This window comes from Camelus bactrianus, chromosome 20, assembly GCF_048773025.1.
Source record: "Camelus bactrianus isolate YW-2024 breed Bactrian camel chromosome 20, ASM4877302v1, whole genome shotgun sequence".
NCBI lineage: Eukaryota > Metazoa > Chordata > Mammalia > Artiodactyla > Camelidae > Camelus > Camelus bactrianus.
The window spans coordinates 1596704-1619423 of record NC_133558.1 but is presented as its reverse complement, the minus strand read 5'-3'; the positions used below and the strand labels follow the sequence as shown (position 1 = coordinate 1619423).

General features: G+C 53.2%; 1 protein-coding gene across 12 annotated transcripts in view; it reads left to right on the top strand.

Moving 5' to 3' along the window:
- Positions 1-654: 654 nt before the first annotated feature.
- The window catches only part of MYLK4 (myosin light chain kinase family member 4), a 70712-nt gene continuing 48646 nt past the window's right edge, over positions 655-22720 (top strand). For 4 of the 12 annotated variants that reach the window (XR_012500874.1, XR_012500873.1, XR_012500872.1 and 1 more), the window contains exons 1-2: positions 658-883; positions 2057-2327. Coding sequence is in view for 5 of the 12 variants with exons in the window: in XM_045505588.2 (XP_045361544.1) it covers positions 867-883; positions 2057-2327 (288 nt within the window). In the remaining 7 variants the exon portion in view is untranslated. Of the gene's footprint in view, positions 884-2056; positions 2328-5153; positions 5980-22720 lie in introns of those variants that run through there. The other 8 variants (XR_012500875.1, XR_012500876.1, XR_012500877.1 and 5 more) reach the window with 5 other exon arrangements.

Here is a 22720-nt window from a genome sequence, read left to right as displayed (position 1 = left end):
GTCTGTGTTGCTAGCTCTGTCTACTAGGGCTCAGGATTCATGCATCTTTGGTAAACGCAGGACTGCGCTGCTGCTGGAATCAGGCAGGTGGGCTGTTTGCACCGGCTTTGCTTTTCTTGGCCTGTGATGAAAGACGGGGTGGGGGGGGCACAGTGTCGCTTGTGGGGAGAGTTTATGAAAACTCATTCCTGTTCCCTGTCACTCCCCGGGTGCCTGTGCCTTCCACCCTTCCCTGGAGCTGTAAACAGTTGGGGATGTTGCAAATAATTTTAAGGACTGAGAGCGTTGAAAGGTGCCAAGTGCTTTGGCTTTCAGAAGCTGTCTCCTATTGTAGCTGGACGTGTGCAGAAACAGTGGCGGCGGGGTCCCCGCACGCCCCCCCCCCCCCAGCTGGGAGCATGCACGTAAGTCCCGAGCCTGAGCGGGCAGGGGAGCGGGCCGGCTGACGGCCGAGACAAACGCAGCTTTGTGGGTCTGCGAGCGTTGCCGCCCGGACGAGACAAGAGGGTGAAGGTGATATTTCATCCACGGTTACAGTCCGTCCTCCCCTTACCTGACCTCTGAAATGGAGCCATTGGCTTTGAAAAGCCTCGTGTCTAAAATTAATGTCCTTCCCCATCTGACTAAGAAGGCGACAGCTGGGCAACATGAGCCCAAGGACCATCTGGGTTTAAACAGGGGCTCAAAGTGGCATTTGAGGGAGAGGACACTTCCTTTCAGAGTGGACACTTGTCTTCTCAGAAGGCTTGCTCTGACCGTGAGTGGGGACTTTCACCAGCCAAGTGCGTCATCATTCTGAACCCCACAGAGCTCCCTTGTCTCTGCTGGAACTGGGACTCTGCCCTCAGGCTGATCTGAACCCCGGGATGTCCTCCTGCAAACGGTAATTACTCTGTTTTCCTTTCTTGCTACACTGTCTTAACAAGTTGTACCAAACTCCAGGCAGAGCTCAACATGTAAGGTTTCTTTTAAAATTTTTGTATCTTGGACCTAAGCTTTTAATATGTTAATTTTTATGTAGCTTCCTGATCCAACTTGAGTGTCATCTGTAATTACCTGTTGTATTTTTCAGTTGCCATTTGTCTTAGAAACAGCCAAGCAATCCTTGTTTTAGTAATGATTTTTTTTCGGGACAGCTTGCAAGAATGCTAATGATGGTCTACAGAGAATTTTGCAGAGCTGTGGTTGATCCTGTTTACATTCTAGAGTCTGAATGTAAGGTCCTGGTGTGGCTAAGGAGGATTTTGTGTAGAGCACTGGATTTTAAACGGTGTGGAACTCAAGGTATCATTTTACTAGATCGGCTGAGAAAATGAAAGATGAAGTTTTGTGGGGATAGTTACAGACGATTTCAAACTGAGAAAAAGCTGGAAGAAGCAATTTCCAGAAGATCTCCAGCAGGGGCCTCGGGAGGGATGCAGCACAAGCTCACATCACGAGACGTGTGGACACGCGCGCGTGTGGGGGCAGTGTCAGAGCAGTGTTCCGCGTGTGCTCGATTGTGAGGCAAGGACTCCAGGGAGAGCACGGGGATGTGAACTCCTTGGTACTTAGCCGATGGTGAGGATGCAAAGAAAGGTATCTGGGAACCTTGGCTGGGTGAGCAGGCTGCAAGGAAACAAAGTTCTTTTTAAAATAAACACCAAACATTTTAAGATGTAGACAGAGAGGGGCTCTGGAAGTGGCTCATTTGGTGGAGACCACTCCCCCAGGGGGAGCACGGGAGAGCCCCTTCCTCACCCAGGACGCCTTCCCAGCGGGGCGGGAGGAGCACGGCAGCAGTCCCAGCTGCGCCCCACTCGTCCCACGAGGGGAAAACGCAGTCGCCCGGTGACACTGAAGGCTGCTTCTCACCGTTTGCTTTTGTGGGGAAGGTGAGGGAAGAGCCCTTTTCCTCTCAAAGTTCCGGCGTCTGAAACTCCGTATTTGCCTTTCTCCTCCTAACTGTGGGCGTCTCCTCCAGTTTAAACAGAAGCGACTTCAGAATTCTCACTGGTCGTTTCCCCAAAGAGTCAAACGTGTGGGTCGGTGATGAGAACTCTCCTCCTCTTCGCAGCCAAGAGGAGGGTGTGCTCAGAAGCCACGACTGCGTCCTGATTTACAGGTCGGAGGCGGAGAGGGACGACAGCCACACTCCCGACGGGAACGTAATCAGACTCACCACCAAGATGTTAACAGTGAAGAGGCTGGAAGAGTTCAACACGTGTTGCCCCAGTGGCCAGCTGGAGAAAATGGCCTTTTTCCAGTGCATGGAAGAGGTGGAGAAGGTGCAATGTTTTCTGGAAGAAAGTTCTAGTGAACAGGATTCCAGATCTGGACAAAATGAGGTAAGTCTCTGCTAAGTTAGTCTCTCGAAAAGTGTCGTTTCTACCGTATCTTTTCTTACGTAGAGCAACGCCCGCAGCTGTTCATCAGATCGTTTTCAGGTTCTGTTTTGTCACTTGGGTTGAATTAAGGAACCTTTGTGAACAGGCCAGCTTCCATCCTGCTTCACGGAGGACCCTGAGGTCCTCAAAGAGGGATCAGAGCTGGGGACACGTGAGCCCTGCCTGACGGCGCGCCGTGTCCTCGCTGGTGCAGAACCCATTCTGGCTTCGTGATCTGTGGGAAGTCACTAACGCAGCCCGGGGGCTGCCCTGAACAACGGGACGCCCGTGGCTGTTGGAAAACTGAATGTAAACGAAGCACCCAGGACAGTGTCGGTCACCGGGCAGGCGGTCAGCAGGTGTCAGCCAGCAGCCCTCCTCCCCTCCCTGAGTGCGGGGTCCCTCTCACCTCCCGCTCCAGCCCCTGCCTGTTCTGAGAGTGTTTGCCCCTTCCTCTGGGTCCCTCCTCCAGGTTGGGGCCTCTCGTCTTTCCACCTTGCGCTCTCTGCCGCCATCCTGGGAACAGCGCCAGGTGGGCGCCCGGATGCTTGCGCACCGAGCGGGTCCATGTCAGTGGATTCTGCGCTCTGGCTGAGGGCGGGGAGTCGCCATTTTTAATAATCAGAGCGAGTGATTCTCATGAGGCAAGTTTGGGGAACATCCTTCTTGGTCCGGTTACTGTCCTGAAAACCCCTGTCCAGGTGGGAAGGGCATTTCTCACGACGCAGCCGACAATGAAATCCGGCTGCTGGGGGCACGGGGCGGCGGGGCGTTCCCCTGTAAGTGGGGACAGAGAGATACGACGGACCAGAGAGAAGAAGTGAGTCAGGCTGGAGCCCGGGTGTTGGGAGGCCCCGCTTCCCCAGTGAGTTCACACCTTGCCCAGCAAACACCAGGACGTTTCCTTGGGCAAAATGTAAGAAATGAGGACTTCCCCATGAGGGCTGCTTACCATACAGGTGAATAAACGGGAGGATTTAATGTCTGTAGAACAGAGAAGACAAAATATTCTTTTTTTTTCTTAATGGAGGTACTGGGGACTGAACCCAGGACCTCGTGCATGCTAAGCACGCGCTCCACCACTGAGTACACCCTGCCCCCAAAATATCTGCATAGGAGAACTTTGAAATAACCAACTCTCTGTAATAGTTTCTCTGAATGTGGTTATGTTTCCAGCACTGTTTTTCTCCAGGTCCTGTGATATTATTTTTGTAAGGAGGCCACATCTCTGAAGAGTGAGATGGTGCTAAGCTGGAACAGACATGTTTTTAGTAAGAATTCTTCTTGTGATGAACAGTTCCCAAATATTAGAAATCAAATGGTTTGAAAGTTAAGTATTTTAGGTGTTTCTGAGGGAAGCGCTGAGGCTGTTGCTCCTCAGAGCCCCTAAGAGAACGTCCTTTGCCGTCGGTCTGGCGTCCCCTGTGTAACCTGGGCCTCCTGGCCGGGCCCTGCGGTTGCCGCTGCGGACGGTGGGGAGGAACGACCGTAGGTCCATTCACCTCCTTCTTGGTGAGTGGCTGAGGGCCCAGAGATGTCGGCAGTAAATTTCCCATCTCTCTCTCTTGCCCTGTGGGACGGACGGACACCCGTCTGCCAAGGCCACGGCCCTGGAGGCCCTCGCTTGCCCGGTGAGGGGTGCCCGGGTGGCCAGCAGGCTTGGCGGGGAGGGCAGAGGGGGCCTTCCAGGCTCGGGTGTCCTCAGGAATGCAGGCGGAGCTCCAGCGCCACATCTCCTCCTCCTGCCGGGGCCCCAGGAAATCTTCCCAGTACCACACTTCTCTCCAGGGACTGCTAAAACACGCTTGCCATCGTCCCCCCACATAGCCCCGGTCTCTGCGGTCCCTTCTCTCTTTGAGAAGATGAGCACCGCTGGTCGTTGCAGAGACCCTTGCTTCGGTGCGCTGGGAAGCATCTACTCTGAGCTGCAGACGCCCCAGTGAGGGGGACGTGCCCTGAGGGCTTGAAGAGGCTTTTCCCTCCTCACAGGGAGACGTTATCTGACATTTAACGATTTGTATCTGTTAACGTAGTTGGTGAATCTCAGTTTCTTCTTTCCTGCTTTAGCCAAGTTTTCCTATTTAACTTGCTTTTAACTGTCTCCTTCCTTTTCCTCCACTTTATTTTTTGTTGACTTGATTTAATGCCGCATATTCGACTTTGTTCCTTTTATTTGTCAACTGCCCCTTTAATTCTGTTTTCGAATGACTTTTCTCATTCTCTTCTATTCTAAAGTGCATTTAGAATCACCTAAATGGTGTAAAAATTTAAAAGCTCTTAGCAGATGCGCTGTGATAAACTAATTCTAAACCCACATAATGTGGTGTTGAAATAACGTAAAAGCTAAATAATTGATCTGGCACGTGGGGCGATGAGTTTAATGGCTGCTGTGTGCGCTGCTGACTCGTGAATGCTAAAGGCTCTCTTTGCCATGATTAGTATTGTTTTTTATACAATCAAATCCAGGTTTTCTCGTTTTGTTAGCTCTCTGTTACCTGTATAAATATTCCCCCTGCTGCCTTTCCCTCGGATCTAATTTGCCGTGTAATACAAACACACACACGCATACACGCTGATTCCATTTGTGTAATGAGAGACCAAGGAGCCAGGTAATGTTCTCAGACACCCCGAGTCCGTGCTCCGATCCCGTTCTGCCCGCTGCCGTTTACTGCAGACATCCCTGCTCTCTGTGCCCAAGGGAAGGGCTCGCCTCCTGTCCTCTGGTTTCCCCCGCTTTCCTGCAACCCCCAGTTCCCCATCCTCCATCCGCAAGGCCTGGTCCCCTGGGGAGGAAAGGGGGCTGGGGGGCAGGAGTCAGGATGGCCCCAGGGGAAGGGATCACAGCCCGTGGAGTGTTTAAAAGCCCAGTATAGGGGGTCCAAACAGAACACAGTATCTATGAACAGGATGTGAGGAGGCTAGCGGGGGTTGGAGCAAAGCAGGGTCTCCCTCTTTTGACTGCAGTTGGCGCATTGAATAGCAGGTGGCATTTCCTGCCTAACTGCTGTGAAATTGTACTGTCGGCACCGGTCGCACCGGTCACAATGACCGTAACTTAGATCTGAAAATAACGTATCTGAGGGTGGAGGGTTTGTGATCTGGGGCACTGCGCTTCCCCACCCCCGTCTTGCGCCCCTCACCCGTGAGGGCAGGAGAAGGCTCCCTGGCGGTGGCCCAGACGTCGGGGCCGATGCCAGTTTCCGCTGTGCTAATCGTCCTTGAACTGGGGACAGGCGCGTTCTTGGTGGTGTCACTTGTCGCCAGCCCGTCTCCCTCTGCCCCTGCACCTGTTTCAGATCTGTCACACGGGCCATCATATTTTTCCTTTTAAAGAGGCAGATTATCCGTTGATGGCGTAACTGGAAACGGCCACCAGGGTCCTGCGGAGCCCTGCGGCCCGGCAGCGCCTCCCACTCAGAGCAGGGTTCATGCTTGGAGCATGCTTGCGCTGGACCAGGCGAGGGAGGCGAGAATGGACTTATCGCTTGGAAGAAAAGGCGTCTGGATTGTAGGCAGCCTGTGCCTTATCTCGTCTCCTGTCCTCTGGCGTGTGCTCCGGTCCGTGATGGCCCGGGGAGGTCACAGGCAGGCGCCCGCTCTTGAGGACGTCCAGGTAGTCGTGGCACGTTTGACTGCGGCGGCTTCGTTTTGCGGTTCTGTCTGAATGTTCCCAGCTGGGGAGCGGGCTAGCCCGAGCCAGTGGTGCGTCCGGTCTTCCTCACCCGGCCGCCCCCGCTGTCCTAGGGGTTGGGAGAAGGAGAGGCACGTGGCACTTTGTAGCATTTCAGACTCTCCACCAACTTTCGGGGAACCTGGAGGAGCCATTCCCGCGGTGTGTTAAAGTTGGCGATCTATTTTTGTTCCTGGGAACTAAAAATAACGTCAACATGGCTTCTCCTCCTCCTTGTGTGACTTATGAAAACAAAGTGATGCAAAAGCAAAACATCCTTTCCCCTTGCTAAGAAGTTTCTGGCAAAGGCAGTGTCTAGAGAGTGATCCCCTCTCCCGACAAAGCCACCTGGTGCGGCCTCCCGCGCTTCTCCCTTTGAACCGCCGCCCCCGGCGCGCTGCCCGAGATCCCGCAGCTGTTCCAGGCATGGAATTCAGTCGGGAAAACAGTGGAATTCTGAAGGAGCTGATTCAGACTCTGAGGATTTTAGCACTCCCAAGAGAGGGTATTCGTCTCTGGAAATCAGCTCTTTCTTCATAGTTAATTCTTTTACCAGTTAGCGCAGGGTGAATCATCTTTAAGATAACACGAGGCAGTTTAGAAAATGTTACAGCAGGCACTCTGAAGGCTGCCCCCCAGGAAGCGCCCTGACAGCGGCACTCCCCACCTTTCTTCAGGGCCACCTGCCCTCCCATGGAGTCTTAGCGCCGCAGACACACTGCACACCTGTTCACGCGCTGCAGCTGTATCTGTGCTTTATGCATAAAGGGGATGAGATGTTTTAGCCCCTGGAGAATCAATTTCCACCCTGTTGGAGGCCATATTGCCTCTGTCGAATGTGCATAATTTATGGTTAAAAAAGTTCTCCAGGGGGATTGGGCCGTGTATCTCTATACCTGCATATAAACACCTTGTTTATACCTTACCCAACAAGAAACCACCGCTGTGCGTCCTGGTGCTCGGAGGACCGAGAGCCCCAGGCGTCAGGCTTTTACGACTTCCCAGGGGACCTGGTACAATAAGTGCGCCCATCACTGCTGCCCAGGCGTGAGTCGTTTTTGGCTGTTGCACACACCTCCTTTGCGAAGCACTGTGAGCTTTCATCTTCCGTGTGGAAAAGGATGAGTTACTGTCTAGGCTGTGAGACGTGGCCCCCCACGTGTTTCCCTACAGAGGGTCGACAAGACAGACCGGCTACTTGAGAGTGTTGTGGGCGTGGTTTTTAGAAAAAGGTTTTGTAACGCTTTAACCGTAGAGAAATGTCCCTTAAATTAGATTTTACAACATATACCCTCGTCTCCTCAGTGCTAATATGATTTAGAAGTGTGGGCGACCTCTCATCTCAGAAGTTTCTGCGAGCACATGGTTTTAGGAGCTGCCTTTTACAGGGCGTCGAAGTGCATCCAGGCGTCAGTCTGCATTTAGGACATGAAACAACTGAAAGGCTCTCCAGCACGCTGGGTGCAGGCCCTGCCCGGGTGCGGTTCTGGGAGCCCTGCGCCCAACACGCTGATGGGTTCTGGTTATGTGTGTGTCATTCCGGGTTCTCAGGATAATTAAAATTATGATAGTTTTATGCTGTTTGGCATAATACGAGAAAAATATCTTATTTTTGCTCTGAAAGTTCAATCAATGTAGTAAAACATATAAATATCACAAATTAGGTCTGGGTTCCTACGTGAGGAGAGGAGGAGCACGCCTGATGCCGAGAGCCCTGGATGCGACTGGCCGGCCGTGTCCTGACCGCCCGCCCACAGCCTTGCGCTGTGAAACAGCCATTTGTCTGTCAGTGTCTCCCAGGCCTTGAGGCTTCACATGACCCCTCCTTGATTTTTGGCTACCTCTGCACACTACTTTCACTCCTATTAGGTAATATTTTCATATATCAAGTCATTAAAAATTTTAGCAGAAGCAAGAGTAGAGTGGAACCATGGTTTTGAAGTGCTTATTCCAGATTCTCCAGTGCACGATGACACACACTGTGCACGTCTTAAACGTGGTTTGTTGGTTCACAGAGACATCAGCCCGAGCCCCAGGTCAGGAGGACCCTACTTCAGCTGCAGGACACTGTGTCCAGGTCCTTGTCCTGCGCCCTCGGGCACTTGGGGCCTCATTTCTCACATTCTGCCCAGCACGTACCGACAATAACAAAGCTGAGGGGGTGCTAAGCAGACAGCAGAGGAGAGAAGAGAGGTCCAGAGCCTTCCCGCTGGATAGCAGATGCATAGGGAACCCCTAACAGGTCAAGTTCATCCGTCTGCCCCTGAGGTCCCATCGGAAAGCAGAGCTGAGACCAGAGCTCGTGTGCAGCTGCTGGGACTGTCCTAGGAGGACAGTGGCCCCTGGCTGCATCCACCCCAGACCCTGATGAGCACAGGGTACCAGGGCGTTTCCCCAACGAACGAGACGTTGAAGGCCTGCAATTCGGAGGGACCTGGAAGCCAGCTCATCTGAGTCCTTCTCTGAGGGAACTCAAAGCCCAGGAGCAGGGAAGTGGACTTGCCCCAGATTCGTGGCACTGAGGGGCTCTGTTTCCCCAAACCCACCCACATCCAGGCTGCCTTTTCCCCACTTTGCTGGGTCAGAGGTAGCCTTCTTCACAAAGGACTGGGCGCCACAGTGCCACGGGGCAGGCCTGGGGTCAGTGGGCAGAGGTCCTTCAGGCCCCTTGCAGGATATCTGATCATCGGCCGGGCCCCTGGCCCCCACCTCTTCCTGATGCCCCTGCTCCCCAGGCTCCCCGCCACCCCCCACCCCCAGGCCTTAAACTGGGAGCTGGGAGCTCATCAGAAGTTTCAGGTTGTGACAAGCAGACTGATGCCACGGTCAGTGGCCAGGGCTCGGGAAATTCTACAAAGGGGCAGAGACCAGGCTGGAAGGGAGCTCTAGTCCAACCTCTGATTTGTCCAGCGGACCCTCAGCTCGTGGGATTTGCATCCAAATGTGAGCAGTGAACATGGATGTCACCCTTCCCTGATCTTACACTTTTTGACCATTTAGGGCTTCTCTGAACTAAGTTAGGATGGGGATACGTGTGAAAGTGAACGACAGAGATAAGAGTTCAGTTCATACATGAGTTTTCTCCTGTGTCCTGGAGGGAGGACTCTGCCTTCTGCCCAGCGTGGGTGCTGTGAGATGGCATGTGCCCTGCCGGCCGCACGATCCTGAGTTGGGTTGCGCTCCATCGTTCGGGGTCTGCAGGCGTGTAGGTGCTGCCCTGGGATGTGTAGCCGCAGGGTTCTGACAGGCAGACAGTCCGCCACAAGTGCGGCTCCCACCCTGGGCCCTTCCCAGGGCACCTGTCCGTTCCAGGGCCCACTTCCAGCTTGGGTGTCTGAGTCCGGCATGTGTGTGGTTTGCAGGGTGGTTCCACAGTCTGAAAGGGCTTTGGGACACTAGGAGATAGGAGAGGGCGACAGGGAGGCAAAGATTTTACGTGGAGCCTCCACGTCTCCCGAATCCGGATCCCTCTGGCCTCATCAGTTCTCTGAGAGCTTTAGAAAACACCATGGCTGTGGCCTCGGAAGGCGCTCAGCACACCGTCCAGCCTACACCCTGAGGAAGGCCCCAGCAGGCCCGGGGCTTTTCCCAAGTGTCCCAGAGGAGAGGTTGGACCAACAAGGGCAACACACGGCGAATCGACCCTGTCCAGCACTGTCTGTGCTGGGGCCAGCAGTTCCCAAAGAGAGGTCTCTGGACCCCTGGGGCACCCCGAGACCCTTTTAGAGGTCTGCGCCGTCAACACTGTTTGCAGAGTGATTCTAATAGTTTTGCCTTTTGCATGGCAGTGGCGTTTGCACTAATGACTTAAAAGCAACGGTGGGAAAACAGCTGTCATCTCAGCACAGAGTAAGGCTACAGCGTTTTTCACCACACACACTCAAAGCTTCTGTTTTTGATTTTCAAAGGGCCGGTTTTCCTTAAGAATGTTCTTGGCGAGACCTACAGGGAACTATATTCAATCTCTTGTAATGAGCTATAATGGAAAGGAATCTGGGAATATATGTGTATATATATATATGTATGTATGTATATGTATAACTGAACGGCTTTGCTGTGCACCGGAAACATTGTAAATCAACTACACTTCAATACAAGAAAGAAAGGAATGTACTTGGTGAAGCAGGAGCATCCGTGCCTTTACTCAGCCCATACCAGGGCCTGAGTGTTCACCTAACGCGTGTGCTGGATTCAGTGCTGATGTCCTCGGTGAGCGATCACCACGCTCCCACTGCAGGAGCTCCCCTGTGGTCGCTGCCGAGCGCGCCTCCGGCGCGGAGAGCAGATACTTGAGACCGAAGACCAAAGCACGTCCACTCAGTGACGGTCACTGACGGCCTCAGACAGAGGCAGAATCCGATGAAACAAGATCCTTTGTTTAAAGAGCACACGTTGTCTGCCGCTCAAGGTACTTACTCAGGATGTTTACGTTAGCGTCTTCCTTTAGACCACCCGGCTGTTTCTAGTTACTGTGAAAGTTAAAGACAGATGATGACAAGCGTCTGGTCGCGATTTTTTCCCGGCCTTCTAGAACGCACATGTTGAATTGACATGATGATTTAGGCAAGTTCCTATATCCTTGAGGCCATGTTTGCGTTCCACCTGTTTAGGGTGTATGCTTTCAGCTAGGGTCTGTTTATTTACCTATTCATTTAACGAGCATGTAAATGGCCCTCGCTGTGCCGGACCCTGTTCTAAGCACGGCACAAATACGAGCTCACCTGAGCCTGTGGGCCCTACCTGGCTGGCTCTAAGGACGGTAATAATGATCGCTAGCATTTCTATTGTGTTTATTGTGTTCCAGGCGCTGTGCTAAGCCCTTTTCATCCCAGGGAATCCTCACAACGATCCCATGAATTTGGTATAATTATTATCTCTGTTTTACAGCCGAGGCTTAGTGAGGTCAGGAACTCGCCCAGAGTTATGCAACTCTGTGCCATGACGCCTCTCTTTGAATGGATTAATTTGCCCAACACATAAAGCAGGTAGTTAGGTTTATTTGTAGAAAATTTAGCTGGAATTTATTTTCCAGAAATTAAACATTAAGGACTTGAAAACCACGTCTGATGCATTTTCTAAGGACAGCTCATGTTACCTTCACAGTGTCCGAAATGCCCTTCACCTTGGCTGACCGTTTCCGCCGTTTGGTCTCCTTTTTTATGCCAATGCAGCAGGACCGGATCCACACGGTCTAGTTTCTTTCTCACAAAATTGAGGCTCTTCTCTGGAACTGATGTAACAGTGACCTCCAGTGGGAAGAAGCTGCAAAAGTTACTGCAGAACCGGTCAGAACACTTCTGCCTAATCCTTGCAATTGGTTGTTTAAAAAATTTAACTTAATTAATTAGTTTTTTTATTGAGGTATAGTTGATCTATTATCTATTGTGTAATACAATAACATTGTATCAGTTCCAGGCGTACAACATGGTGATGATGTATTTTTACAGACTATCCTCCATCAAAAATTATTACAGAATGACGGCTCTGCTTCGCTGAGCCGTGCGGCGCACCCTTGCTGCTGGTCGGTGCTGCGCACGGCCGTCGGTGTCTCTCAGCCCCGCAGCCCTCGTCCGCCCCTTCCTGTTGTATCCGGTGGTTTGTTCTCTCCCGTGAGAAGATCTGAGAGTCTGTTTCTGTTTTGCACATACATTCATTTGTATTATTTTTTAGATTCCATGTGCAGGTGAGATCATACAGTATTTGTCTTTCTCTGTCTTATTTCACTAAGTAAGCATAATACCCTCTAGGTCTGGTCACGTTGTTTCAAATGACAGAATTTCCTTCTTTTTCAGGACCAAGTAATGTTCATATATATATAGATACACACCACAGCTTCTTTATCCAGCCATCTGTCGATGGACACTGAGCTTGCTTCCCTGTCCTGGCTGTTGTAAACAGTGCTGCTGTGAACACTGGGGTGCAGGTGTCTTTTTGGGTTAGTGTTTAGTTACATATTCGGAGATATACATATATTGCTATGTATATATGTATATATATTTACAGACACATACCCCCAGGGGTGGGATTGCTGGGCCACGCGGCGGCTCTGTTCTTCGTTTCCGAGGCCGCTCTACACTCTTTCTCACAGTGGCTGCACCAGTTCACATTCTCATCCTTCCATTCTTGAAACCAATGTCGTGAGGCTGCCGTCAGCCCGTTTTCAGCCATCGATTCCTGGACACGAGAAGCCGGGAAGCCACACACTGGAACTAATGACTTTCCCAAACATTCAGTAAGGCTGTGAAATGACGAGCTGAACGCTGCTCGTCGGGGCGCCGCAGACGCTCAGTGCTCTGCTCTGCAATGCGCAGCGGTCTCTGTCCCCGCAGTTAAGTCCTGACTACTGCACGGGACTGACTTCCCACCTGAGATGGGGGAAGGCAGGCCGGGAAGGCGGATACCCCAGGGGCAGCCTGTCTGGCTCGTGTGGTGGTGCTGGGCACTTGGCAGGAGTGCGCACGCCCTGTGTACCTAACAGTGAGGACCCGGGGCGAGCCGGGCTTACTGGGCACGCGGTTCGGTCAGGGTCTCTCCTCTCTGACACCTTCCTGACACCGAGCAGAGGATTCAGCCTCCCCCACCTATTTCCTCATCCTGGTTAACACCGAGCCCACAGGGCAGCTGAGTGAAGCGGTCAACACAGCACTCCCCAGATGAGGCAGGCACTTCCTGTCAGCGATGGCTCGGCCTCGCCCAGCACCGGGCCACCTCCGGCTGTGGCCCCAAGTCTGCTCCCCTGGACTCTTCTCCTCTGCGTCCTCCCACCCAGAACTCCCCCCACGTCTCCTGGCAGCCGGTGGGGAGCCTTAGTGATCTTGGCCTCGCGTCCTGTGCTGTTGACCTTTGCTTCCACAGTCACGTCCTGTCAACACCAGATTCTGGACGTGGCTGCTTGAAAGGTTTCTGACATCTTGGATGATGGCAGATGGGTTGGCATTTCTCTCACTGTCATCTAAGGAGGTGTGCAGACAGGATGAGTGATCTTCAGAGACACTGAGATGGAGAGGGCAGTCCAGCCACCCAGGCCAGAGGAACCCTGCTCAAGACGCCCCACTGTTAACAGGATTGTCATGGGAACGTGACTTGGAAAATCAAAAGATTAACCAAATGCTTACTGGTGGGATTGTGTTATTTGATAAACACAGAAGGATTTAGCAAATAGAACGAGAGACAAGGCAGAGGCCATTAATTTTACTGAACACGTTCCCCAGTACACCACGGGAGCCGGGCCCTGTGTGGCTGATTCAAGCTTGGCACGGGTAGGGTTTACAAAGATTGACAGACTCTCAAATTACAACAGTGACCGTCACCAACAAAGGGGCAGGAGAGATTCCACTGGTGTCCCGTCAGGAACCTGCGTCTCTTGGTATTTCAGTGATGAGTGACCAGACCGCACTTCCCCAGCTGTCGGGTACCCCGGGGGAAGCTGCATCCTGCCCTCCCCGCCATCTGCCCTCCTGAGAGCCCTGCCTGGTCCCAAGCTCAGAAGGGGCACAGGGCTCCCTGTAGAGCTGTGTGTCCTAACGAAGTTATCTGGGGATGAAGGGAGGACGGGACCGACACCAGCATGATGTCCGAAGCAAAGGTTGTCCACCAGCAGGTGATGACTTAGCCAAGCCCATCAGCCCGTTTGCAGTTATTCTATTTTAATGTTATGTGTCCGGACGGTCAATCTCATTTTGTGTGGAGCTGTTAACATTACTCCCCAACACATGATATTGGACATTCTCAACGCACGTTAGAATGTCGAAGGCGCCGAGAGGTTCTCCTGTCAAAAGAACAACAACAAAGCCGCTTTTCACCAGGCACGTGGGAAGCGCTCAGCACGTGTTAGCTCACATCTGAACACCGTTAGCACCGCTACGTATCCCAGGAGCTTTCAGGACGTATCTGACCCGGAGCCCTCTGTCTCCTGCCTCACACCCACAGCGCAGGCGCCGTAAGGTGCACCTCGGGGAGGGCTGGTTTAGAGAGAACCGATGATTGACGTAGGTGTCAGAGAGACCCAGATTCAGGTCCTCGCGGGAGCCCTTTCCAGCTGTGTGACCTGAACCGTTTAACCTGAGTCTCTGTCCCTGGTTCCCCAAAGTGCCGTAGTGGTGCCAGCCTTGCAGGGTAGCTGGGAGGAGGACATGAGCTCAGCGACCTGTTAGCAGGCGGCTTGGTGCCTGGCACAGAGGTGTGACCCCAGGTTAGCTTCTGTCCCCACTTGTTGACCTCTCACCACACGCGTCCTCATTCTCTCTCCTCTCTTGTGCCTTCTGGAGTCCTTCTGTCCTCCAAGGTCAGAGGCAAGTCCTGCCACAGCTGGCTGTAGTCTGACCTCCCTGGTCTGCACTGACTACGTCACCCGGTAAGCACACTGCGTCAGCGCCTTGTGGCATTTGTGTGGACAGTTGTAGTGCCCTCCTGGGAGTCCCCTGGGGTCGGGCCTCTGCTCCTGGAAGCTGGGGTTCCTTCCCTGTGGGGATCGTCCCCTGGCTTTATTCCCTTCGCAGCAACTCTATTACACTTGTCCACTGTCATTTGTGTTGTGGTCACTTCCTTCACAATTTAGGGACAGTTTCATATTTTAAGCCTTGGAAACGAGGATAGCTGTTAATATACTTGTTTCAAATATTTAAACAAAGCACTGAGTAGGGCCAACCTCTGAATAGCAGGGTACTTGGAATAACATTGGTGTTGGATATTCTTCCCGAGAGCTCCAAGAGGGCGAACTTGAATGAAATTCTAATCATTTCTAGCCTGGCGGAGTCGGTTCTGAGAGATGGGTGGGATCTGACATCCCAGGCCTTCTTCCCTTGCCCACAGATCAGAGCTCCGGGCGCCTCCAGCCTCCCTGGCTGCCCCTTTCTCTCAAGTGGACGTTTGTCTGTCAGCTCACACTTGGAAATGGCTCTAACAACGTTGAGGGAAAACTGTTTACAATTATGGCCAAGAGGCAATGCATAGAGTCTAAGTCCATTTTGAGATTAATTATCCAAGAAAGAGTAAGTGAACGTGAACATAGTTTTTATTATTTGTTTATGTATCGGAATCTCTGACTGGCTGATTTATGTGCGAAGAAGAGTGTCACTCACCACAGATCAGGGGCTTGTGACTCTGAGAGTGGAGCGCGGCCGGCCAGCCTCACCTGGGAGCTGGTCTGAGGTGCAGGTTCTCAGGTCCCGCCCAGACCTGCTGGTCGGACCTGCCTTGGAACAAGGTCCCTGCACGCCTCATGTGCACATGCAGGGCGAGAGGCACTAGAATGTTCAACACTTCCTGCGACTGAGAAATCAAGGCTTAGTTAAAGTTCACTATAAAACTGCTGTAAGGAAAATAAACCTTTACGACCGCAGTTGTGAACACATGCTTATGTATTGCACACACACACAGAATGCCTGCATAGTTGTGTGTGTGTACAGAGGTCATACATTCTGCCAGGGCTTTGTCAGGCTGTTCCCTGGGAACCAGACAGTATCCTTTCTTGAACATTTTAAGAGCATATTTTCCTTGATAAAATAAATCTGTCTAATAATAGTTCTTTCCGTTAGATTTCTCAGGCAGACAAAATACACAACTCATACTCTGGCCAGTTAGATAAACTGGGGAGGGGGATGGGTGAGGTGCCGGGCGTGGCTGCCCCCTCCCCTTGCAGGGTCACTTGTCCTCTCGCAGTGGGTCTGGACACCAAGTTCCTCACCAGTTTGGAAGCTGGGGCCCAGACCGGAGGCTGCGTCGTGGAAATTCCTTGCCTTCCCTTGTCTGCAGACAAGCAAGTGGTCTAGTTGGAGGCCCCACGTGTGCCAGGTAAAGGCCAGTCCAGCAATCCGGGAGCTTCGGCTGGTGAGAGTCCCTTCTGCGGTGCTTTCTAGCATGTCCACTCGAGCGCGTGTGGTGGGGCGGCCGGGCCTGCCGCTGCCGGTCTGAGGAGGGCTCTGTTTCCCACGCTCCCCGGGTCAAGGGGAGAGATCACTGTGTCTGGAGCCCGTGGGTCCATCTGGGCTTGGCCCTCCCTTTAGATCCGTGACCCTGACTTTGAGCACGTTGTGTGGCTTCTCTCAGACGCTCCTGCCGGTGAGAACCCCCCAGGGGCTCGCTGAGTATTCGGACCCCAGGCCCCTAAAGCCACTTAGCAGAAGCCCCCCGAGCGGGCTTGGGGTCTGCTCTGAACGGCCCTCCAGGGGATCTCCAGGGAAGTGCAGTCACCTTCGGGGGACACCGCCTGAGTCCTGTCCAGGTCTCTGAACTCGCTCGCCTCGGGAGCTGCAGGCCGGCACCTAGGAGGACGATAGCGTGTCTTTGCTGGGGGGTGAGACTACAACAGACACATCACACTTGAAATGTCTGATCTCTTTTTGTGATGGGTGCACATTTCCCCGGCCTCTTCCAGTTAAGCTGGCCTCGTGACCACTCGAGTTCCCTTATCTAAAGAATAATGCTGGTCACACACACACGTTACCAGACGTTTCTCGGTTCTGAGTGCCCGATGAACGTCAGCCGAAGTCGCTGGGATTCTCGGCCCTCCGGGTGCCCGCTTGGCCTCTGGGGATCATGAATTCCCGGGCAGTGGTAGGAATGGGGGTTTTACAGACGTATGTCCCTTTCCACCGTGACTCTTTTATCTTCGCATCGGTTACGGCAAGACTAAGACAGCGAATGTTTTGTGGGATTAAAACCTTGTTTTCTTTCATACCCAGTAGAGTCAGGAACCTTCCTCTGAGAGGAGGCTGGCTTCCTTTGCAATTTGGTGGAAGAGAAATAACATGTAGTTGAGGTGACAAAAGAGGATTCACGGGGATGAAACCAGCAGATTAAAAACCGTTTTAAAAGAAGAAAGATGTCACCCAAAGGTTGGAGAAGAGCTGAGCTGACAGTCACGCTGCACCGTGACAAGCAGGGAGCGGGCCTGTCTCCGAATAATTACAATAAAGTGGACCCTCCTTTAATAGACTTGAGAAACTGAACGAAATCCAGCCTGAGGGCTGTTAGCTCTAAACACACCCGCAAATAGATGCTGAGAGTAAATGGGGACAGAGGGTCAAGGAAGGACGTGAGAGGAAGAACGTTCGGGAGGAACAGCCAAGCGCAGGTGGAGTGGAGCCCGGACTTTCTGCAGCGCGAGGTCGCTCGCAGCAGAAACGAAGCACCAGTGCCCCCGGCCACTCCTACAAGACCCTCCGTTTCCAGTTTGATGGCATTAGGGGAAGACTCTGCTTGCCCGCCAGAACGTGGGGCCCACACCGTCCCCACTCGCCCGGGGCTGCCGGGTTCCCCCAACACAGCCCGGCACAGAACAGCGGTCCCAGGGGTGCGTCGGAGCTGCCAGTAAACTCTGCCAAGGCCAGAGTCCAGCTGAGACGGACAGTCTGTACGTGTGGGCCCAGCTGGGAACTGCTGTGACCAGAAGCGAAGCACTTGGACCTAAGCGAAGCGCTTAGGCCAAGTGGGAGATTGTATTAAATGCCTCCCAGGTGCCCGCTAGGACCTATGAGGAGGACACAGAGATGCAGTTTACAGAGCGGCCGGGCCTCCGTCACCTCCTCTAGCTTGCTGAGTGGGTATTTGAAACGGGGTTAGTGACGCTGCTCTCAGGCTGGCTGCTTGCAGAGGCATCCGGACTGTGTAGCGACACCCAGCACTGTGCCCAGTACACAGTGAGCACCCAGAAAACAGAGTACTGCCATCATTAACGGTCCTGTTCCATCGCTCCAGAAGCTTGTCACTGAGCTGAGGCTGAAAAGTCCGATGATCTGAATCAGGGAGTTCATGTACGTTTCCTGGCGACAGGATTCTCCAGGGCTGGGGAATTCTGGCTGGCTTCCTGGGACGGCCTGCAGACCAGCCCGGGTCGGCATTCTCTCATCTCACTCAGGTGTGTGGAGCGGGGTCACCCCAGGCTGTCAGCCAGGGGCCTGCTGCCCTGTCACTGCCGTGCGAGGGCGATGTCATGACCAGCTATTGTGATGGCCACTCTGTCCTTGTGGCCACTTTCTCTTCTTGACCAACCCCCTTAAAAGGCTAACTTCAGAGCCAAATCACCAAGTCCTTTTGGAATAAAAGATGAAATAAAAGGCGACATGGGTATGTGACACTGGGCTCGCGGAGTCTGGCATTTACTCATCTCACTAAGATTCCCTGAGCATCAGGGGGTGTGTGGGTGGAACAGGCTGGACACTGTGGGGGTAACAGAAATGGTCTCCCCTTGCCTCCACAGTCGTACGGAGAAGTCAGGCAGTGGAAAGGGTGCTGAGGGCTGGCCGAGGGCAGATGCAGGGGAGTCTGACCCCATCTGTGGGAGTTCAGGACAGTTTCTTTGAGCAGGTCGTGTTCCACTTTCCACCTGGAGGGTGGGCAGGAATAGAGCCAGGGCAGCATACAGAAGGCACTCAGTAAAGGCTCAGAGTGCAGGAGGGAGGAAGGCAGAGGGAGATGGAGAAGATGGTGGGGCCGTGGCTAAGGGGCCACACCTCGCAGACCTGCCCAGACGGAGCGAGAGAGGGGACTCTGAGCCAGCGCCAGAGCAGGTACCAAAGGTGAGCGGCCTCCGTCCCGCGGTTGGGTCCGACTTGCCGCTCACCCCGTCACTGTCTTATCAGCCCTGCGCGTTAGTTCTCGTCGTTCCAGGGCTCGTCCTGGGACGTCTTAGAAGTGGAATTATACTCGGTGCCATTCCCCTTCTTCTGAAATTACTATGGCTGTATTTTTAGTACGTTTTAGGGGAGTAAAAAGCAGTACTTACCTCTAGTTTTCCATATAACCCCTTCTCATGACTACCTTCCTGAATGCTTTTTTTCTTTCCAGGCTATCCAGCCTGAATTAACTTTTCTGTGAGAAAAGGTCTTTGGTGGTTTATAAATTTTAATGCAGGATGCGAACTGCCAGGCTGCTTTTGGACCACGACCAGGGGTTTCAGCAGCCCCCCTTAACGACGAAGCAGGGCAGGCCTGCACCGCACCTGGACACAGTGGTTCTTTTATTGTCCACGTTCAAAGTCGTGACACCTCCTGGCTTAACCTCAGGACGTCAAGAATTTTCTTTTAAAACCTGTTTCCTGGAAATAGGTCTTTGCTGTGCTAATGGATAATTTTTCACTTCATATTTTTTTAAGGTGCATAAATTCTATTTTTTTCCCCTTGCAAAAAAAAAAAAAAAAAGAGAAAAAGCCAGGGTAAGGCAGGGAACGGTGAGAGTCTCCTCTGTATTCAGTAGCACAGGCCATCCCTGTCCCAGGTTTTTAAATATTTCATTAGCAGCGAGGGATTCTTACACTGCCCCATTCATTCCCTGTTCCTCCTCAGACACTGGACTGATTATTTTGATTAAAAGTGCTGAGTAAGAGAATGTGGCCTAAGAATTAGCCTCTTAGGTGAACGCCAGAGCTTTGACCCAGAGGGAGCTGCGTCGGCAGCTGTTTGAGTTCTTTATTCCACGTGCGGTAAGGAAAGCTGGGTTTTGGAGACTGGACTCTTTCCTGTTTTCTCACTTTTCTTCCCCTATTCTGGGCAGTCCTCCCGGAATAAGGGTCACTCCAAGCTGGCAAAATTCCCTCGTGCAAAATGTTTAAAACCACCCCCTCTCGGGCAGTAGATTTGCGGGGACTCCGTCCTTCATACCTGGTGGGCTGACATCTGGCCAGCCGGCCACGCTTATGGGGGAATGCATCCCTTCCCATGGGCCCCGTGAGCACAGCCACAGCGGCTCTGGGTCCACCTGCCTCCTGCCCGGGTGGCTTTGTCCAGCGTGTGAGCCCCACACCCAGTGTGGACGTCTTGCTGGAGCCCCGAGCTCTGTTCTTACCCAGCTGTCCACGCATCCTTGTTGACCACTCCCAAATAAAGTAATGTGCTTGCAAAAGAGCGTGGTGGGTTTCCTGATCAGGTGGCGCTGGAGGGAGGCGGGAAGGGAGAATCTGAGGGTTGCCGACTGTGTCTCCACCTGGATGAGGTAAAGCTGCTTGGGGCCCAGAGGTCCCGCTGGGAGGAACTGCCCCAGTGACCCTTCTGGGTTACGTCAATGAAAAATCACAAAAATCCCTGCCTCCAGGGCGGGCTTTAATAGGCTCCTGTGTAGTTTGTCAAGTCTGCTTTCCCACGGGTCTCCGAGTAAACACTGGAAAAGGCCCCCAAGGAGGGGCCTCTTAGAAGGAACAAAATGAGACCTTCAGCATCTCCCCAGAGGTTCAGCATCACTAAAACACGTCTGAAGAACTGAAGCCCACAGTCTGGAAAGTGTCCCAAGAGGCCTAGGGAGGCACCTGGCCCCACACTGCAGGCGGGGGCCCGGGCAAGGCTGCCGGGTCAAGTTCAGGACCCCAGTGAAATTTGAATTCCAGATAAAAATGCATCATTTTTAGCTTAAATATGTCCACTTAATATTTAGGACAAACTCATACCCCAGAGTTCCTCGTTGCCCATCTGAAATTCAGATTTCACTGGGCGTCCTGTATTTTCAGCTGCACAGGAACAGGGCAGGGCCTGTGAGCGAAGGGCTGCACACAAGGTGCTTTGGGACCTTGGCTGTGAGCTGACGCTGGATACCAGGAGCCAGGTATGGGTGCAGCTGATGGACTGGAAACAGGAAGGAGTGGGAGGGCCTGTGCCCATGGCTGGGGCACCAAAGGGACAGCAGAGATGTCCTCACAGTGCTGGGAGATGTTGCAGCCAGAGGGGAGGCAGAGACAGAGGGACAGAGGGCAGAGCTACAGACGTGGGCACCGTGGGTGGTCTCCTGCGTAGGTGGGGGGAGCCAGAGAGAGGGGACTGGGAGAGGGCAGCTGGATGGACTGATCTGAAGATCAAGAAGAAACAGATATGAATGTCCTGGATTTCCACGTTGGTGAAGAGAAGCCGACCAGGGATGGAGGACGTTGGTCACCGTGACAACCAGAACGCAGGAGATGCGTCCCGTGGTCCCTGCCTGGTTCTGGGGCCCCAGCCTGACCTGAGTGGCTGGGGACAGTGAGGAAGGTCACAGACAGAAGATGGGGCCCAGCAAGCTGACGCGTAAAACATGGGGCGGCGGAGGCGAGGGTGGAGAGGCAGGCGGCTCAGGCCCGCAGAGACCCTGGTAAAGGGCTGGGACCTCCTCAAGGCCAGGCTTCTCAAATGTCTGTATTTTTAAGCTCTTTCTTCAAACAACACACAACGGGTTAAAGACGTACAAGTGGCCCCTCCAGAGCACTGGAGTGCAGACCCCCGTTCTGCAGAGAGCAGTGGGGTTTCGCCACGTCCTACACACAAGAAACACCTTCCAGCAAACGGAGAAACAAGCCAGCGTGCCCAGGACCGCCGCCCAGTGTCCCAGGGCCCTTGTGGGACTTTGCTGTCCAAAGCGTGGGTTACCTTTTAATTAAAAACAGGGATCTGGCTGTGCTTACTCTCTCCCCAAGTGACCTCGGGGTCGCTGTGCCTCGGTCTCCTGGGGAAGAAGGGAGGGAACTGGGCCAAGCGGGTCACGCAAGGGCGGCACCAGGCCGTGGTGAGTCCTCGGAAGGGCCGCTGCTGCTGAGGAAGCGGGAAGCGGGAACCAGGTCCGTCGCCGTCACTGTTGCCCTTGACTCCTGGGCCCCACTCCAGGCCCCTGAAATCAAATTTCTGATCCTTATCTTCAAGAGATTCTTAGGATGCTAAAGTTTTGGAAACAATGACTTTTGTTTTCTGTCAAAGAATGCCTGTCCCTGGGGGGCTTCCCGCCCGCCGATGGCTCTGGGGGAAGGGGAGCTCTGTAGTGCCCTGGCCGCCGCCCTCATGGCTCCCCCCTCCTCAATTTCCACTTCCTCCCCGAAAGCCTTGTGGGGCTCTCCAGTGTCTTGCTCCTTGGCGTGGCCACAATTGTAAGTAACAGAATCCAAGTGCCTTGTGTTCGAGGTCCTGTTGGCTCTATTTTGTTTTAAAGGGTAGCAGCCTTTGACTTTGATTTGGTTGATGGAGTCAGGGCTCCAGGATTCGTGGGGTTGACCAGAAGGAGCAAATTCTCCATGCTCATGGCGTGCCACCATCTGTCCATATCCGTGCTCTCTGAAACCCCGCAGGGACTTCACAAGGACCCCATTTCAGATGACCAGTGCCTGGGACACATGTTTACAATTCCCAGTATCACAAAAGTGGTCTCTCCTGCCATAAACGTCCAATTTCAAGATATTTACACAGAAGTTTGTTTTAGGCTGAATTACCATTTGGTTAAACACACAGCAAGCAAGGCCGAGGGTCGAGGCTCCTTTGAGGTTCCTTCGAGCCTCTCCGACTTTGCACCACGCCTCCTGCAGCCGCCTCAGCAGCCTGGGCACGGCCTTGGTCTCCTCCAAGGGGAGCGCAGGGCCCACGAGGAGAGCAAGTCAAGGGCGGAATTCACTTACACCGACATCTGACACTGGGGTCTGGTTTCACGCAGACCACTCACCTACGGTCTCAAAACACTTAAGCCATTTCCTGGCAAATGGCTGCGGCTTTGTGTGCCCGGAGCCCCTTCCTCCCTCTCACCTACCACGTCTTCTCAGCTTTTTATTACATCTGTCTGTAACCTGAAACATTTTGCTCTTTTTTTGCAATCCTGCAGTCCCAGCATCTCGGTACCGTTTCTGGACTTTCACATGCGGCGTGCTTGCCTAGGTTCTGTGGAGGCCCTGCTCCCTTCCTAGCCTCCTCAGAAGCCCTCCGGCGCCCCGTGGCTCCAGGCTGACGCCTGCAGCTGCCAATGAAAG